This window comes from Lithobates pipiens, unplaced genomic scaffold, assembly GCF_037356315.1.
Source record: "Lithobates pipiens isolate NorthernLeopardFrog02 unplaced genomic scaffold, aLitPip1_a1.2 Scaffold_18, whole genome shotgun sequence".
NCBI classification, from domain to species: domain Eukaryota; kingdom Metazoa; phylum Chordata; class Amphibia; order Anura; family Ranidae; genus Lithobates; species Lithobates pipiens.
The window spans coordinates 386,552,635-386,572,966 of NW_027507758.1; the positions used below are offsets into that span (position 1 = coordinate 386,552,635).

At 43.3% G+C, this 20,332-nt stretch overlaps 2 protein-coding genes across 5 annotated transcripts in view; one reads left to right on the forward strand and one right to left on the reverse strand.

Moving 5' to 3' along the window:
* The window catches only part of CILK1 (ciliogenesis associated kinase 1), a 67,325-nt gene extending 47,972 nt beyond the window's left edge, over positions 1-19,353 (reverse strand). For 2 of the 3 annotated variants that reach the window (XM_077487798.1, XM_077487796.1), the window contains exons 1-4: positions 19,215-19,353; positions 6,723-6,955; positions 1,627-1,681; positions 858-979 (exon numbers count right to left, since the gene is read on the reverse strand). In XM_077487798.1, the coding sequence (XP_077343924.1) occupies positions 858-979; positions 1,627-1,681; positions 6,723-6,823 (278 nt within the window). In that variant the 5' untranslated portion in view covers positions 6,824-6,955; positions 19,215-19,353. Of the gene's footprint in view, positions 1-857; positions 980-1,626; positions 1,682-6,722; positions 6,956-9,018; positions 9,208-19,214 lie in introns of those variants that run through there. The other variant, XM_077487797.1, reaches the window with a different exon arrangement.
* A 181-nt stretch (positions 19,354-19,534) lies between these two features.
* Positions 19,535-20,332, forward strand: part of FBXO9 (F-box protein 9) — a 48,282-nt gene continuing 47,484 nt past the window's right edge. For both annotated transcript variants that reach the window (XM_077487799.1, XM_077487800.1), the window contains exon 1: positions 19,535-19,681. In XM_077487799.1, coding sequence (XP_077343925.1) covers positions 19,679-19,681 — 3 coding nt within the window. In that variant the 5' untranslated portion in view covers positions 19,535-19,678. The remainder of the gene's footprint in view (positions 19,682-20,332) is intronic.

Here is a 20,332-nt window from a genome sequence, read left to right on the forward strand (position 1 = left end):
GTGTAGTTAATAAAAGCCAGCGATAATTGTTTTCAGTCACAGCCATTTAGGATTTTTGTCCATGAGCTGGGGAAACGTTGTGCAGGGTGAGGCGGAGAGTGCCATCATTGCTCATCAGTGACCGTGCCGTGTGAGTTTGACCAGCCATTTGTCATATAAACACACACACACACACACACACACACACACACACACACACACACACACACACACACTTGCAACTCATGTGCACTGCTGATTTTTATTTGAAATCACTGCTGATTTCAAATAAAAAGGGGAGGGGGAGAGGTATGAGAGCTCATGGACGTAAGAAACCATTCATGAAAAACAGATTACAGGGCCATTAAAATGATATTAAAGCCTTATTACATTAAAAAACAAGGTTATAGTTGCCTGCTCTGTGCAACAGTATTGCATAGAGCAGTCCCTACCTCCTCTTCTGAAGTCCCCCGCCGACGCAATTCGCTCCTTCATCCTGCAGGTGCCCACATAGCAAGTTGTCTACTATGGGGGCACCAGTGCGGGCACGCTCCCAAGCTGGGCTGCGTGCATCCATAGACACACGCAGTGAGGCGCATCCATGTCCCCTGCTCCCTCCTCATATGATTTGACAGCAGCGGGAGCCAATGGCTTCCATCTAGGTCTCCTGTGAGGCCAGGTAGTGAAGGGAGAAAAGGTGCAGGCTGGACATCACTGGATCGCTGACAAGACTCAGGTAAGTGTTTGTATTCTACCCCAAAACAGCTTTAAGCTTACGTTATCACATTCATTTAATGTGTATTGATTGTTGGAAAAACATTAGCCTGGGCTTTCAAGTGTCTAAAGAACAGGATGTATCGGGTTACTGAAGCACATACCGGTCTTTCATCAGCTGGTACAGATTTTCCTTCATGTATTCAAATACAAAGTACAGTTGATCATTTTCTCTGATAACTTCCTTCAGTTTAATAACATTTGGATGACTAAGCTTCCTCAGTGACTAGAAAAGAAGAAAAGAAAAAAAAAAGACAACATATAAACATTTCAGTTATTACCATAAAGTTGCATAGTACCGTATGCCTGCAAACATAACCATGTAAAAAGGAGAGGGATCAAACATTTAATCACAACCTTTGTATATTTACATCAATCTTTTTTTTAGAGCAATAGGTTTATGTTAACCTACATCCCCCCCCCCCCATCTTGAAAATGCCCTACATATTACTGACCCCCGTATGCTGCCCTACATATTACTGACCCCCGTACACACCACTTATACTAGTCGGAACTCAACCCAGCCTGTTGGGCCAGAAATCAGACCAAACAGCCAGGCCTGAAACTAGTCAAGCAAGTAAGCCTTGGCACAAGTCGTTCTGCCTTCAGGTTGGACTCCTGCATCAGAACAATTACTCTCCGGACATGAAAAAAATAAATAAAACACAATTTTGAAGCTTACTTTTAAAAAGGTAGGCAACGTTTATACTTTTACAGTGACATTTGTTTTACTATATTTTTGTCATTCTTCACTGCTTTTTGTTGGGGCCTTGCTAGTTCTTTTTCTTAGCACACTAATGATGTTTGATCTCTACTATATTGTTCAGGTTGATTTTCCCTGCTCAAATTTCATCTACTTCAGAGGAAGCTTACCTTTAGCTCTCGAAGATTCATGCATTCTTCCCAGGAGTAAAATTTCCTTTTCATTCTGTTAAAGGAAAGAATGTAACAAAATGTATAAATACTGTATATGATATAGTTTAAAGTGATTGTAAACCCTTACCTCGTAAAACAACCCTTTTCAGCTGAAAATATAAATCAAATTGAACACATTTGTATATACCGTATTTAATCGGCGTATAACACGCACTTTTTCCCCCTTAAAATGGGGGGGAAAAAATCATGGGTGCGTGTTATACACCAATCCCCTGCCGATCGCGAGCCTCTCGGCCATTCCCGCAGTCCAGCGTGAGCCGGCGAAAGCCGCCGAGCAAGGCCAAGAGCCGCAGAGCGCTGCTGAGATACACAGGACATCCGGCTCTGTATCTCAGCGGCGCCATTTTTAAATGGCAAGGCTGCAAATGACACTGACAAGGCTGCATGACAAGACTGCAAATGACACAGACAAGGGTGCAGTGATGGACAAGGCTGCAGATGGACACTGATAAGGCTGCATTTGATGGGTATTTAAATGTAAGTTTTTTTTTCTTAAACTTGCGGTGCGTGTTATACGCCGATAAATACGGTAAATGTAAAAAAAAAAAAAAAAAAACACATTCTAATCACATAATCTCTGTTCTCAGCTGCATAGGAATTCAAGTTGAGATTAAAGCAGATCTTCAGAAATGTTTTCATCTTTCCATCTATTAAATCTTCTGCCCTTGTTTTAAATTTGGATAGTAAAACATTTTTTTCTGCCAGTAAATACCTCATACAGCCCACTTCCTGTTTGCCAGGTAATAAGCCTAGGCTTAGGACATCATGCACAGCGCTCACTCTCATAAGAGTTTGCCAGGAAGGGAGGGGAGATGAGTCATAAGAGGACCAATGAAAGCTGCAGAGCTGGAGGTGTGCCTGTGTGTCTGTGTAAGTGAAAGACAACAGATTCAGCTGCCCACATTTAAAATGGGTGCAGCCAGACTTAGTGGGGGGGGGGGGGGGATTTGTGAAGCATATTTGGCAAGTACAGAACCACAGTATATATAAAATAATATGCAAAGTGGTTAGAGAGAAGCTTCAGAATGACAAAGATGTTTTGTGAGCAGACTGCAGTTCCTCAATAATACAACCAGCCTTCTATTATTGTAGCTCAGGGGTAGTTCAGGGGTTTACAATGAGGAGTTTGTTTTGCAGAGCAAAGAATTATTTCTCCCTACAAAGAGCAGCTGAAGATGTATAATGGAAGCTGGCTTAGGGTTCATTCGAACCAGATGCACTGGCATGTGTTGATCAATGCATGCCAGAGCATATACAATAGATTACCGAAAGTATTGGGACACCTGCCTTTACATGCACATGAACTTTAATGGCATCCCAGTCTTAGTCAGTAGGGTTCAATATTGAGTTGGCCAACTCTTCTGGGAAGGCTGTCCACAAGGTTTAGGAGTGTGTCTATGGGAACATTTGACCATTCTTCCAGAAGTGCATTTGTGAGGCCAGACACGGATGCTGGACGTGAAAGCCTTGCTCGCAGTCTCCAATCAGCTTCCAGGTTTTTGGCAAAGCTTAATTGAACATGCTAAAGTTAGAAGCTGATGATTGGTTTCTATGCAGAGCCTCACCAAATTTTGCAGTCTTCAGTTTTAGTAAATCAACCCCATAGTACTCCCCTGCATTTACAGAGCATCTACAACTGCAGCTTTTCAGAGCATGACAACTATTTCAGGAAAGAAATATGGAAGAGTAAACACTCTGCTTCTGTAGTGGAGTTTTATCTGGTAAGAGGATATCACTGCTGCACGTAATCAGTGCAGGAGGTTCCAGGTAAAAACAGAGGTGATAATGCAGCAGATTATTAGTGTTAGGGCTTAAATCAAGTACACACGGCTGAAAAATCATCTGGTATCTGCAGGTTCAACAAGAACCAACATTCAGTCAGTGTCTACAGCTGTCCTGCATGACCAGACCTATATGGAAAACCAACATCCAGTCAGCACAGTGATCAGTGTGTTCCCCTTCAGAACACAAGGGAGCAGCGGGGGAGATCGCCACACTCTAACATCGTTTAGTAAGTATGGCGACCTTTTTTTTTTTTTTTTCGTTGGTTGATTAGCTTACTTCTTTATATTTTCAGGACCATTTGGTATTCATATTTTTATTGATCCACAGAATGGATCCCATTTTTTCCTACTGTTCCAGATACTCTGGGTCACACTTACATTTATGCTTCCTGTGTTTCTATTGGACCCTACTACCACAGCTTCCAGACCAGGCATTCTTTTCGGCCCTAGCACCCCGGCGGTGTATTTGTTTCACTCTAAGCAGATATGCGAGTCCTACAGGGATGACTATCCTATGCTCCCTGTATGTATACAAATTTTTTCCGATTTTTGTATATGAATGGTTGATTTTAATATACTTACCTCTTTATATAGATGTGACATGCATCCGCCCCTGATGATTGGATAGATCTCACGAAATGCGTTGGGATTAACCTAGATGCAATGCATACATACCTACATGGTTTTTGGATCCAGGCAATATCGGGGATTATAACAGTTATATTATATATGATTTTTTATTATGGAGGTTAATATTATTGCATATTCTATTTATATTTTTAACATGTAAATGATTTGGATACATGATTTGTTATATTAATGTGCCACCATTGCATGTACTGTCTACCATATACCTACTCAATCATGGTAAACAAATAATACTTGTTCATGTTTTACTTTGACTTCTTCAATTAGCTACAATATACACACCTCATTTAAAGTCCCGACCCTCTTTCTTTATTATCAGCCTTAAGCTGGTCATGCATAGAGCAAAGTTTGGTTGGCTTCTGATGAACCTACCAAAGTTTTATCCATGTTTGACTCTGGCAGCACTCTATAGCTCGACATTTTCATTGAAAAATCAAAGGAGCTAAGCCAAAAAGAGTCTGCATCCAATCAGAGTCTGCTGAGCATGGATGGAGAAATCTGTTAGATCTTTCTGCTCAGGCTGCAGGTTGAACAATATAAAATCTAGGTGTGTATGGTCAGATTTAGTTTCAAAATATGGTTAACGTTAAGGCAGTATTAAACCCAAAAGCATACATTATATTGCAGCTTATCAATTCTTAGATGTAATGGCTTCATTCGTTTTATCTTTTAGGATTTCTTTCTTTTATTTTCACCCGGTAATCTGGCCAGAACGTCTGTTGTCCAACAGAACAAGCTGTTCTGCAGATGTTGCAGTTGTAGGGTTGAGAGATGTCAGATGTTTTTTTACCTTAATGCATAGAATGCATTAAGATGAGAAAACTTTTACCTTTACAATCCCTTTAAAGTTTAGGTGTTGAGAAACACGCTTTGGACAAATATAAGTGTTAATGGTTCTCTTTTAGAGTTTAAAGTTAGTTATTGGGTTAAGGGGGAGGCATAAGAAACAGGATAAGGGTTATACATGTGATGTTGCAAAGGAGGAATGTGAATAGCTTGTTTTAAGATTTCTGTAAGATGTTAAGTGTACAGTATAATACCTATAGTACCTATAATAAGGCTTACCTGTAGGTACTGGAAATATCTCTTAAACCTGCAAGGTTTAGGAGAGATTTACCATATACGCTTTTCCCGGGATCATCTGCGCATGCGCACTGAAGAAAGGGCACGACCGTTTCTACAGGGCCCGTGCAGTGGCCGCCAGCTCCTGCACGGGAGTGACACCACACAACTCCGGCCAGTCACAGAGCCGGAGTCCCTGGCCCCCCGAAAGGAGGAGGGGCAAAGATGGATGCGGCCACCAGCGGCAACATCGCGGGGTTCATTTGCAGGTAAGTGGCACATAATGGACTAGTATGCAATGCATTCTAGCCCATTATGCTTTTCCTTTCATTGAAAAAAAAAAAAAAGAGGAAGTAAACCCATCAGGGTTTTCTTCCTCCTTAAGATCATGGACAAGATTCTTCTGTGTAGTTCTGGGCTGATTCCTCACCATTCTCATTATCATTGAAACTCCACAAGGTGAGATCCTGCATGGAGCCCCAGACCGAGGGAGATTGGCAGTTATTTTTTATTTCTTCTATTTGTGAATAATCGCAGCAACTGTGGTCACCCTCTCACCAAGCTGCTTGGTGATGGCCTTGTAGCCCAATTTAGCCTTGTGTAGGTTTACAACCTTGAACAGCTCTTTGGTCTTAGTTACAGTTGCATATAGTTACACACGGTCTTGACCATGGTGCAGAGATTGGAATCTGACTGATTGCTTCTGTGGACAATTGTCATTTATACAGGAAAAAAGCTGAGATTAATCTCAGCTCGTTTCCTACATAGAAGACACCCGGGAGTCAGAAATCTTGCTGATTGATAGGAAATCAAATACTTATGCCACCAATGAAAATGTAAATCAATTTAGAACAACTTTTTTGAAATGCGTTTTTATGTATATTTATGTTGTCGTCATTCTGTCTCACACTGTTAAAATAAACTTACCATTAAAAATATAGACTGATTATTTCTTTGTCAGTGGGCAAATGTACAAAATCAGCAGGGGATCAAATACTTCCCCCCCCCCTCCCTGTACATGTATTACATGGTTATCTTAAGGTGAAATTCCAGTCAAAACCTAACTAAGCTTAAATCTACTCCCACCCCCATTCTAAACCTATTCTGTCTAGCCTGTAAAAGGAATGTGTGTATACTTACCTATTCTAAAGTCGTTCTGATCCGGTCACATGATCTCACTCTTCAGCTGTGGCTTCAGTGAGGAGATAACAGCAACAACGGCTGCAGATGACATCACTATAGGCATACTATGGGGCAGCCATTGTCAGCTGTCCCTCCTTTACACTGCAGCTAGTGCTGGAAGCCGGTCACGTGATCAGACCAGAGAAACTTAAAAATTAGGTAAGTATATTCCTTTTACAGGGTAGACAGTATAGGCTTAAAATGGATGTGGGAATATATTTTATCTTGGTTAGGTTTTGACTGGAATTACATTAAGTACTGACAAAAGTTACTGCTAAATAATAGACCCATAGCAAAAATATAAAAATGACTGTGGTCCACACCAGTACTATACCAAACCTGTGTAGAGGTTCTTACTTTTTAATAGCAACCAGTTCTCCAGACTCTGTGCTTCGTGCAAGAAGCACTGAGCCATATGTGCCATCTCCAAGCTGTTTGATAGTTGTATAACGGTTCATGATGGCAGGTGAGAGGTTGCAGGGACATTGCAGTAGTAAGAGGAAATCCCACTATCAGTACGATTAATCTTCTAAGCACAGACAAACTGGAAGTTGCCAAGGAGGCTACAGGCAGTCAGATGCAGTCATATCCTGAGGATAAAAACAAAAAAAAACACCTTTTTAAAACATAGAGCAAGAACCAGGGGCTTATAAAATGACAACTTAACAAAACAGCGGCATGCAATCTGGACCAATCAGAAAAATACTTTTACTTATTACTGAGCCTCTGATGGGTTGCTGTGACTTGATGCTGAATGTGCAAGAACCAATATGGAAGCACTGATTAGCTAAGAAGTCTTCCACAGAAATATGCTAGAGATTCTGCACAGTCATCAAATCCACTGTGAAGGTCCTAGTGGATGAAACATGTTAGGGTGGAGCTGCTGGTGCTGAAATCACGCCACTGTGCGATCCTGGGCTGGCAGCAGCTTTCTATGCAAGTCATTTGCTGTTTTTATACAGGCTTTAAAGTTATAACGAATTCACATTAAATACTACACTACTAGAGAGGTGCATTCTGATGCAGTTATTGGGCGAAGTTTTTAAACCAGCAGTGGATGTTTGACTGCAGGTGCATATGCTGTTGTAATGGCAGCCATCGGTTCCAGTGAGTGTTGACCCCATGCGGAGGTAGTGGCTGCCCTCTGTACACATTTTGAGAACTATTTACACTTTTGAAAGTGTCAAATCTTCTCTTTGTGATCCATGCACAAGACTTCATCTTCTTATTGGGACTTTTTTTTTTTGCTGCGCTATATTTTATAAATTATAGTGGCGCTACACATTTTATTTATTTATCTACGTGGGTTATGTATACTGCCTGCATGTGAAAGCTGCCGTTCACCTTATAGATTGCACCATAGCACAGATTTTTTTTAATATATATTATTAAAGCTACATGGTGCTCGATATCACTACTTCCTATAAGGAGTCCCTGTAATCTCTAGCATTGATGAGACATCCAATAATTCCATTCTTTACTTAAAGTGGTTGTAAACCCTTACAACACACTTTAACCTACAGGTAAGACTAGATTAAGGCTGCTGCAAATATCTCCTAAACCTACATGGTTTAGGAGATATTTACAATTCCCTGTACAAGGATTTCTTCGGCGCATGCGGACTTTAGAAGAGTTATGGCATGCCGTTTTCATTAAATGACATGCCGTGACTGGCGGCTCCCGCGCGCACGTGACGTCACGCGACTCCGACCAGTAACAGAGCCGGAGTCCGTGACCCCAGAAGGAAGATGACGCTTCGAGCCGGCGAGTAAATCGGAGACATCGCTGGCTCCTGTGTCAGGTAAGTGACACATAATGGGCTACTATGTGATGCATAGTAGTCCATTATGCTTTGCCTTTGCAGGGAAACAAAGAGGAAGTAATCCCATCAGGGTTTACTTCCTCTTTAAGGGAAAAGTATAGAAAGCCATTTTGGCTATACTTCTCCCATAGGTCACAGGAGTGCAGTTTGCGCTGTACTCCCGTCACACTTCTTCAGCAGACAGCAGGCCAAAGTCCGCTAACATCACTGACATTGCTGAGAGCCTGAGCCTATGTTATCTTATATGCCCATGCACATTAGGATGATTACAGGCATATTTAAGCTCAAGGTTCAGAGGCAGGAAAAAATAAAAACCTTCTAGTTTGCGTTTCTGATTGGTGCTTTCTGGCAGAAAAAAAATGCCAAACTCTCCTAAACAGTGTACAAAAAAAAAAAAAAAGGCTCTATATGAGGGTTTTTTCTGTAAATTGCCATTTTATTAAGCCCTGTGTGGAATTTCAGGGATGTCTACAACATCTCCACAATAGTATACAAATGAATGCAGCAACCAGTCAGTCCAATCTTGAAGATATTAGGCTACTTTAAAAGCCATGGGACCTCACAGCTATCAATATAAATATAACATTATTCCGATACTCTAGTCATGTTATCGAGGAAGACAAAAACATACCACATAATATTTAGGTGATTACAAAAAAAAAATTATATATATATATATATATATATATATATATATATATATATATATATATATATATATATATATAAATATTAGGAGAAAGATAATATAAAACTAATATCAACATAAATTGTACCCATTTTCCTAGGATTAAGAAAAAAAAATACAGAACAAGGGACGCCAAAGTTTACCTCATCTGTGATACCAGCGACAAGAACATTCAGCAGTGTGCTATAATAATGAGCCAACTTCCTGTCTAACAAATCTCTTCGGAAAAAGCATTGCACATTATGTGCTGCCTCACTAAGCAACGCATACACCGACAAAACTAAAATGCCCTTGGGGATGAATATCAGCCAAAGTCAATAAAGCACAAGACATTACTGTAAATCTGAAAAAAAAAAAAAAAACACATTTACAGCAGGTCAAGCTTACCCAATGTATAAGAAACGTGAAATACATTCTAAACACACACACACACACACACACTACAGAAATCAATCATAAAATGAGCACTAACTGATAAATGCCTATCCTAAAGAAATAAAAGCTGCAGGCTAGGGGAAAACCTAGGAACAAACCCAGGTGAATGAAAGTAGCTACAGCAGCCTCCAGCTTACCTGTATAAAGGGCACTCGTAACCACCTGAGCTGCAGCGTACATTTAAGATACCAAAATGTAGTACGGTATTAGCTTATCCACTTGTGGTGCCCTGACAGCCGCTCCTAGAAGGAACCACCATGAAGGCGCAAGCTGCCCTTCCCCTTTGTTAAGGATGGTGTCTAGAACCAGAGCCTTCATCACCTGAAAAAAATACATTTACAGCAGCTCAAGCATACCCAATGTATAAAAAGCTTTGCTAAAGAAGCTGCCATGAAGTGGTTTGCAAAACCAAGTAAGGATACTCTTCCCTAAGGCCGCTTCCCGGATCCAGGAACTGACAGAGCTAGACAGTGTGGAGGATCTGGACTGAAGATCCTGCAGATGTAACAGCATGGGACACAGAGTATGCAGACAGCTATCCCGGCAGACATGATGTCTGCCTCTCATGCAGAGACTGCCCCTGAACCTACACTTAGGGATATCATGGCTGCAATCACCTCCTACAATACTTTAATCACAGCATTGACTTCTGAGATTAAGGGGGTTAAGCTGGAGGTTAACTTGGTCAGGCATGACATGCAGAAGCTGTGTGGTTGTACAGCCACCTTAGAGGGGAGAATGAGCAATGTGGAGGATAAAGTGGCGCCATGTGCAATCTCACACTGCAGGCAATACCGCTCGCATAGAAGATATGGAAAACAGACTCAGACGTAAAAATAGGAGAGCAGTGGAGATTCCAGAGAAAGTCTTTGAGGCCTCTCAGGCCCCTTTCTTTCTTACTGTGTAACATATTGCCTAGATTACATACTTTGTCCTGGTTTTGAATATTGTCATATTCCTTCTTTGTGTAAATAAAATACAAACAAAATTATAAAAAAAAAAAATAGCCATGCATGACTGGACAAAACACTAAGTGCTGGGTAGCTTATGCCCTTGTTCCCCCTGAAGAAAATTAATTGCTAGTGCCTAGATATTACCTGCTCAAAGGAAACCTTCACTGGGAGAAATATAGGGCTGCCATTTCTGACATCCTTCTGAAAATGCTTGTTTCCTGGCCATCTATAACCTCAATATTTTACAGCAAGCAAGGTAAGGTAATAACTTCAGAACTCCCAATTTGCATTTATGTTCCAGGACAGCAGCTTAAAGTATTGCAGCCCTCCAACCAGCATGTCAGCCAGGCAGATTGCATTTTCAGAAATAGCAGCCTACATATTTTCTCATTACTGAGATTCTTTATAAAAACACCTTTCAACTCCTTGATTGGACTGACTTAAACATAGGGGTGTGGAATTTAATTGCTGCATCGCGATTCGGGGGTCCTCAATGCGACATCGATGCATACGACCCAAAAAAAAAAAAAAACGATGTCGGGTGACGTCATTCCGACTTGCCCCGCCCCTCCCGGAAGAGCGCCCCCAAGTGTTTTTGTCAAAATGCATTTTGATAATACATGCAATGATCATCCATTAAGTGGCCACCGATGTATGTGTTTTTTTTTAAATATATGCAGCTTTATACCTAATTTTTTAGTGTGTGTGTATATAACTGTATACACCGCTCATGTGACTGCTCGGTCCGGCCAGCCCCTCTCCTCTCTCCTGACGTCAGCCCCACCCACCTCTCTTCTAATCTGATAGCTACAGTCGGTGGGCGGGGCTGAGAACACCCACTGACCTGACGAGAGACGTGAGCCGGAGAGACGAGAGAGGCGGACCAGAACGAGGAGAGTAGAGAGCTGTCACATGAGCGGCTTATACAGTTATACACACACACTAAGACACGAGGTATGAAAAGCTGCATATATTTTAAAATGCACATACAGCGGTGGGCACTTAATAGATTATAATTGCATTTATCACCAGTCTCACCACACAGGTATTTTTTTAGCAGCAGTATGTAGAGTACAAGTATGTTTGTACTCTACATACACTGGCTCCTACAGTGCTCTGTGATGATATTTACCCGGCCCCCCCCCTCGTTTGCACATTCCACATTCCTAGTGTGCTGGAAGGTACAAAACGAGGGGGGCCCAGGTAAATGTCATCAGAGAGACAGCGCAGAGCCGTTTGTCAGTTGTGGATTTGGATTCTAATCCCTCCTTACCTTCCAGCAGCCGGGTGTGTGTGAATTGCTGTACCCTGTAGTGCACTTTGTAAATCGGAGTTCCACCCATTTTTTAGTTGATTAAAAGTCAGCAGCTACAAAAAGTGTAGCTGCTGACTTTTAATAATCAGACATTCACCTGTCCCACGGTCCATCGATGTGGCTGCACGGAGCATCACTCCTTCCCCCCTCCTCCTCTCCTCAGCCCCATCATATCTACTGTGGGCAGTGACACCCGTCCGTGACAGCTTACGGCTTTACGGCCGGGCGCGCACTGCGCTCTGCCATTGGCCAGCCAATGGTCCCAGAAGATCGCTGGCAGAGAGGGCCGCCTAGTAATTTTTTTGTCTATTAAATGTCAGCAGCTACAAAAGTGTATTTTCTGACTTTTAATAAAAAAGACACTCACCTGTCCCACAATCCAGCGATGTGGCCACACGAACCCTCCATTCTCTCCCCTGCCTGTCCACGGCGCTGGCAATACTACTGTGGGCATCCAGGTGTGACATTTTGCAGCTTCACAGCCGGTTGCGCATGTCGCACTGCGCTGTCCTGCACAGCCGGGCAATCTTCTGGGACCTGCGATGTGTCCCAGAAGATTGCAGAGAGGAAGGGCGGTCCACACGGAAGTGGGAGTGTGTCAGTAATGGTGATGCATCCCGGAATCGAATCGTGAGACCAGTGAAGATGCACACCCCTACATAAACATATCTACATTAAACCCCACCACAACATCTTTCCTAATATTTTGACCCAAAAATGTTTCTATATTTTTCAGGAATACAAATAGACATTTCTGGAGATGTAATGGCGGATAATTCTGACACTTCTGTAAACCAAGTGACGATTTTTATACTGAAAACCACAGAAATGGATCTCCATTTCCTACCACAACTGAAGCCTTGATTCAGACTCCTCTATGTCAGGGATAGAGCTGTACAATTAATCTTTAAAAGACCGCAATTTCGATTTGACTCCCACTCCTACACGATCTTAATGCATCTTTTCCATGATTCATGTAAAAAGTGCAGAGCAGTCCCCTGCTAACAGAGGGAAAAAAAAAAAAAAAAAAAAAAAAAAAACAGCCGCTTAAAGAGACAGAAAAAAAACAAACACTGTATCTTTCCGTTTATTCATTTACAGATCAAAGGATGAAATTTGGTCTGCAAATGAAGTCAGTTTAAAGCAACATTGTCAAGTAAAAACATTTTTTATCTTTTTGGGTTTTTATTAACTTGTTCAACCCCTTATTAAGCCTTAATTTACCCTAATCAGCCCTATTAACTTCTTATTCTACTTCGCCATTTAATTATTTACCTGCTGATTTTTTTTCATTACATTTCTTTAAATTTGATTGAAGCAAAGATTACTAGGTCTTATTTTATTGCCATCTTGTTTGATAACCTAATGTTCATGGGTTGTAAATCTTTAAAATAAAAAAGTTCTAAGCAAAAAATATATGATTCTCATTTTATCCAGAATCGTGCAGCTCTAGTCAGGGATCCCCAAACTTTACAGGGGCTGGACTGTGGCCATTGGAAGTAGAAAATGTGTCGGCATCAGTGGGAGTAAACAATACCCCATCTTTGGTGTTAGGGAGAGGAATAGTACCCCATTTTTGGTGCCATTTGGTGGGAAGAATTATGCCCCATCATTGGTGTCATTGGGAGGAGCTGTCCCCCGTTGCTGGTGTCCTGGGGAGGAATTGTGCCCCTTCATTCGGGTTGGGGGGGGGGACTATGCCCCAATGTTGGTGTCAGATGATGAATTATTGACCCAAAAGGCTGGATAAAAGCAAGCAAATGGCAGCATCTGGCTCCCGGGCCACAGTTTGGAGACCACTGCTCCATGTGATAACATAAGAGTCTCCACCACCCAAAAAAACTGCATGATTTCCATCCCAATATTGTTCAAGCTACATCAGCAAGCAAAGCCCAACCCTTTAGATGTTAAAATGAGGAGGGGAAATACTGTGCCAGTGGCGGCCCGTCCATAGTGGGCACTGCTCCCCCCAGGCAGTCACAAAAAAAAAAAAAAATTATATATATATATATATATATATATATATATATATATATATATATATATATATATATATATATATATATATATATATATATTTAAAGCTGGCCCTTTAAAATTTAAAAAAAAAAGAAAAAAAAAGGTCCTTAAGTGCACTGTGTTTGGACGCCAGACACAGGGCACCTATGGGAAGCACCACGTCTATGCAATCACGAGATTGCAGACATGGCGCTTCATTTGCTGGCATTTAGCCGGCCTTGCAGCTCTTTCTGAAGCGCCGAGTAGCTTCCACCCGGCGCACGTAGTATATATTACTACGGCCGGGCAGTTTGATTGACATCTCAATTTGATGTCACTTCCTGTTTTCTCTCTCTAATTGCATCCAGGAGAGAAGAAACAGGAAGTATGAGAGGAGCAGACCTCTTCATCGCCTGTGGAAGGAAACACTGCTGGAGAGGACAACACACAGCAAGGTATGTAACGGGGGAGGGTTGATGTGACACAGGTAGGCTGCTGCAATTTGGGGGCGACACAGGCTGCTGCAATTTGGTGGTGACACAGGCTGCTGCAATTTGGTGGTTGCATGTAAGGAGGGACGTCACTGGGGGCACCTGATGGCAGGCGACGTGGCTAGTGACACGCTCAGGGTTCCCACTGATCCTGCATTTTGGCAAGCTGAATGATTAGATTTTATATTACAATGTAATAATAGAAATAATGCTCTTCAATCATCCTGACGCCATAACAACCATGGTGCCGGGATGATTGAAGTGCTAACACCAGGCGTTTGGAATATCTTTATCTGCTGATTGTTAAACTTTATAGAATACACATATTTCTATTGTTGTGTAGGATCTGGGCCTGCTGTTCCTCCATCCCTTGTTCATCTCAGACACTAACCACAGCCACGCAGAAACCAAGCCCATTTTCAACAAGTGGGAGGGGTCAAAAAGGAAGGGCGGGGTCTGGCGCCCCCCCATCCTAAAACTTCACCAGCCGCCACTGTACTGCGCTACACTTAAAATAAAACAGATGTGTGTACAAAAAGCAGCTAACACTCAAAGTTTGTACAACACAATAGTGTGTTGGATTACAGTCCAAAGAAGTCAAGTCCATCAGAAGTGGAGCGAGATGTTATTCCCCCATTCCTAAATGGGCTGGGATGTGTACTCCCGGTAAACCGGATGGTATACCTATGGATGCTTGTGCAGGTTCACATGGAAAAGGTGAGGCACCCTTACCAGAATTGGTGGACCCAAATACCATATGGCAGTGAGTCAAACAAGCTTGAAAATCCTCCGTTCTGGGAGATGTCACGCTGGATGCAATGAAGGATGTATAGCTCCAAATCGTATAAACGACAGGCAATAGGCACCCCGCAGCCAGATGAGTGCAGGACAATCCAGGAAGTAAAGGTGGGTAAGTAATCAGTAGAACCCAAAAATGGAAGGAAAAAAAAAACGGAAGAGAGCTCGATATGATGCAGGTCAACCAGGGATGGTTTATTCAAATATAAAAAAAATTTTTAAAAAAATCTTACAATGATATGCAAGATATAGAATCTAAAAGTGATCACAAAAAAAATTAAAAAAAATCTAAAAAGCAATATGGAAGACATAGAAATGCTATCCGACGCATTTAAATAACAAAAGGTCTTTAACTGGGGCATCATCTCGTCTCCCCAGATTGCTGCTCAATTTATGGACTAACAGTAAAACACGAGGAAGTGGGACCGCCCCAATCATGGAGAAACAGGAAGTGGCATGGACGGAATGCGTCTCAAGCCTCTGTATAGTGCATATAAGACTAGAATGGGCTGAATGGCAGATAAAATATTCCGGGGCTGAGTTCCAAGCCTCACAGTACATGAAACAGCACCCCGGAAGTCTTTCAATCGCTTCCGGTATCAACTCAGATCATGTGATACCTGCTCAGCTATTTCATAGAGTGTATCACAACACAACACCCGGAAGTCTTTCAACCATGGAAGTATGGTATTTGGGTCCACCATTTCCAGTAAGGGCCCCTCACCTCTTCTATGCGAGCCTGCACAAGAATCCTTAGATATACCATACGGCTTATTGGGAGTACAAATCCCAGCCCATTTAGGAATGGGGGAATAACATTTCTCGCTACTTCTTATGGACTTGGCTTCTTTGGACTGTGATCCAACACACCATTGTGTTGTACCCAGTACATTCTGAAATCGCTTTCACTGATTTATTTGATTTTATTACTGTTTATTGATATTTTTCACATGTATATTTTCACAAGCACTAAAACTTTAGTATCCACCATAGTTTTTTATATTTATATTATTACATGTATATAGGTTTCCTTTATTAGGTCCCAATATTTAGCGCTACACATTATCTTTGCACAACCCTTTAGATGAACCGGCTCTCACAGAATACTACTGAATGTGTGAGTGTGATCAGCTGTGAAATCACTTTTCAGTAGATGAAATCTGAGACATGTTACTAAGCCCTGATGAACAAAAGGAGCCATGACAGAGGAGAAACACCAATGTGTTGTCTTCTGCTACCAAGTCCCATTCAACAATAGACCCCATACAATGACATAGAAATCATCATGTGACAAGGGAAATACTAAAGAACTGCAGGTCACATAATTTATAGCACTTGTTTAGTGTAGCACCTGGGTGATAACTACACAATAGTGTCATTCTTTTGCTGCACAAAGCAATGACATTTAAATTGCAAGAGTTTTAGTTGCAAAATGTGTGAGAAACAGATAAAGTGGTATCACAATAACAACAACTTTTTTTATTAGGCCAACCCGATAGGACCAATCGGGTCTGCCTGTCTGTTTTTTCAGGTGGACACAATTGGGCCACTCATTGTCCTCTATGGGGAGGTGCATGTCAGCGACCATGTGTCTGCTGAAATCCAACAAGCTACGAGTAAGCACTACGTTTAGTGTGAAACGCATCAGTAGTTTTTGGTTCTGTATTATTTTGCTGTGACATGTACAGTGTGATCCTGATGTTCTAATAAAGGCACGAGCAAATTTCATTTGGAGTGTGGCTGTCCAGAATTTTCGACTCACTTTGATTTGACATTCGACCTGACAAAATCCACTGAAAACAGACATATGGCGATATGTTCCCCATCCGTCCAGCAGATCAGATGAAAATGGACAGGCCATCTGATTTCATCCGATCTCCTCATAGAGGAAAGCGGAACTCTGACAGGTCCATCTCTGCACAGTGAGCAGAGACTGGCCTGTCATCTGCCTGCTCAGCGGAGCAATCCCTGCTGAGCAAGCTGAGTCTATCAAAATTAACGTGCCCCGTCCATGTGAAAGGGGCCTTAAAAAGGAACCACCCCTTCATTTTTCCATTGGATTATCTAGTAAAAACATACTCACACACAGTGACTCCCATGTCGTTCTCCCAGACTTCCATGCTCGAGTGCCGTTTACCAGGTCCCATGCAGCCATTAGGAGACAGCTGTCTCTTCCTCATTCTTGCAGCCATTCCCCTGATGATGTGCTGTGGTGCATGTTCTGTATTGTAGAGCAAATGCTTGTCTATGGAGCGTCTGCAGTGCAGCAGCCACCTTGAATGAGTCGGATTCGAGTCAGGAGAAGAGTGGCTGATGCAAAAGAGCATGGAGAAGTGTTGTCTGTAGGCTGTTAAAAACTGTCTGGAAGGAAGCAGGTATGTGGGGAAAACACGGGGCTGACCACAATAGGGAGAGACTGCTCACCGAACAGTGTGAGGTGTGATTTGGATGCCATGGAGAGATCAGACTTTAGTAAAGGGCACTCCCACCACTTGGAAGGAAGGAAAAGCGGGACTTGTCTCAGCAGGATTGAAAGAGAGAGATCAACAGCAACCTCTGTCTGATTTGAACTGGTCTTTTACTGAACCAGAGCATGTGTCCTGAGTAGGGATGAGCTCAGGCGTGTTCGCTTGGAACACATGCAGAGCCCGCCAGGAAGTCGGTGCAGTGCTGCACTAATCACAGGCAGTGAGACATTGCCCGATCTCTGCAGCCCCACATCAGGGCAATGTCTCACTGCCTGTGATTAGTGCAGCGCTGCACCGACTTCCTGGCGGGCTCTGCACATGTTCCAAGCGAACACGCCTGAGCTCATCCCTAGTCCTGAGACCCAGAAGATGGTGCCTTGGAATTGGTAAGAGACTAACATCATACAAGGTAATCTGTCTGCTGAGAACTGATTTGTTTTCTTCAAGGGCCCCAACTTTGCCAACCAAATTCCCCCCCCCCCCCCCAATCACTTGCCCTGGGACTGTTATAGCAAGTTAAGACACTCTTTATATACTGTTGCTAGATAAATGCAGTTCAGTTAGTTTCTGATTGAATACTACAGATGTTTAACCATATCTCTCAGAGTAACATTATTGTCTTTTAACTGTGTGCATAAGTACACTTGCTAATCATGTCTGCTTCTAGGCTATGCTTGACCTAATAAATTCTTTGAAATAAATCATGATCTCGTGGTGTGTCTGGAAGTGCTGGGTGAGCGAGGTATGTCATCTTCGGGTGTGTAGAGAAATCACAAATCAATTCAGCGGCTCCTCGGGGGGGGGGGGGGGGGGTGTATCACTACACACTAAGGATGAGCTCCGGCTTTTTTGCACAGCCCACGCGCAGAGCCTGCCAGGAAGTGGGCACTGCGCTAATCACAGGCAGTGAGACACTGTCCCAAAGTGGGCACTGCGCTGATCACAGGCAGTGAGACACTGTCCCAAAGTGGGCACTGCGCTGATCACAGGCAGTGAGACACTGTCGCAAAGTGGGCACTGTGCTGATCACAGGCAGTGAGACATTGTCCCAAACTGGGCACTGTGCTGATCACAGGCAGTGAGACATTGTCCCAAACTGATCACAGGCAGTGAGACATTGTCCCGAAGTGGGCACTGCGCTGATCACAGGCAGTGAGACACTGTCGCAAAGTGGGCACTGTGCTGATCACAGGCAGTGAGACATTGTCCCAAACTGGGCACTGTGCTGATCACAGGCAGTGAGACATTGTCCCAAACTGATCACAGGCAGTGAGACATTGTCCCGAACTGGGCACTGCGCTGATCACAGGCAGTGAGACATTGTCCCGAAGTGGGCACTGCGCTGCGCTAATCACAGGCAGTGAGACATTTCCCGATCTCTGCAGCCGCACATCGGGACGTCTCACTGCCTGTGATTAGCGCAGCGCAGTGCCCACTTCGGGACAATGTCTCACTGCCTGTGATCAGCGCAGTGCCCACTTCGTGACAATGTCTCACTGCCTGTGATTAGCGCAGTGCCGACTTCCTGGGGGGCTCTGCACGTGGACTGTGCGAACATGCTGGAGCTCACCCTTACGACACACACATTACGGATCTGAGCCCAGCGTATTTGTCACCCGTGTGCATGATCCCTAAAGGGTGACACCCACAAATCCACAACAAATAAAGTTGCTGTGTGTGGACAGTCTAGCTTGAAATCCATTTTCTTTGATCAGACCAGGTCATTATACATACTCCATAGGGTAAGACTATAGAAATGTAAACAAATTCTACCAGACACGATACGTTGGACTAGAACACATACACACACCGCCTTGTTTACTAGCAAAATAATAAATCACAGAGGCTCACACATAATGCTGTGTACAGCGCAGCACTCACCAAGTGTTCTAAGCAGCAGAGTTGGCTTAGCCCCTCCTCTCTATGGTGGAGAGGAGACGCTCCTCCCCGCTCTTGCTAGTTCCGGTGAATAGTTATTCCTCCCTCGGTCTCACGTTCCCTCTTGGAGCGGTGCTGGAGTACGCAAAAGTGACAGGGAAGGCGCTAGCTGACGTTTTCCTCTCTCTGGTTCCGCAGCCCTCCCCCTCTAGCCACCAGTTGATCTCGCTTGTTCCGGTGATCTTATCTTTCCTGCGTCAGCTTACCCTCTTGCTGGTTCCGGTGATCCGTCTCCAGTGTGTTTGTACCGTGTGGTCGCCGCTCCTAGTGCAGTCACGACGCTCGGCTCCCGGGTGTTCCGCTGAGTCATGGCTGCCGCCCGCAGGTCTCGCTCAGACTCCCGCTGCGTCCTGCGTTATTCCGACCGAGAACTGTGCTGAGCTTAGAGGACCCGACAAGCGCCCAGCATGGTAATATTTGGAGGGGCCCCTGAGGTGGGAAAGGGAGTAGGCAGCGGAGGATGACCGAGTGTTATTGTAGTTTATTAGGTAGAATATACCTGTGTACGGAATACATTGCAGTCACGTGACAGGAGGCGGGCCAATCGACTAACCCCGAAGTGCAGTATACGCCCTTCTGTGGGCTACTCCCTCCTCAACTGTCATGTAAAAGGAGCTGTGTGCCCTATGTTTAGGGAATAACAAACCTCATAGTACCACCCTTCTCACTACAAGTTCACCTAAAACTGAAGAACAAACTACTTACTAATCAGTGATGGGAGAATCATACGAGAAATGTAATTTGAAAAAGAAATGCGTGTTAAACTCTTACACCTTCCTAAACACGCATATATTCTTCGCTGGGGAAAGGCGATAGGAGAGGAGATCCCAGAGGCGACTTGGCAGACGATCTGGTCTCAGGCAGCTAAAAGCTCTTTCTGCACATTTTACAAGGAGAATGCCTATAAAATCCTCTACCTGCCCCATATAGTGCTTTCTGGATGGAAACACAGATTTCACTGTCCCGTCTTTTGGGGGTACAGGTTCCCAGGACTCCAAAATCATTCCTTCTGGGAGTTTCAACCCTACAGATTCCCAAACATTCCAAAAAACTGCTTATCA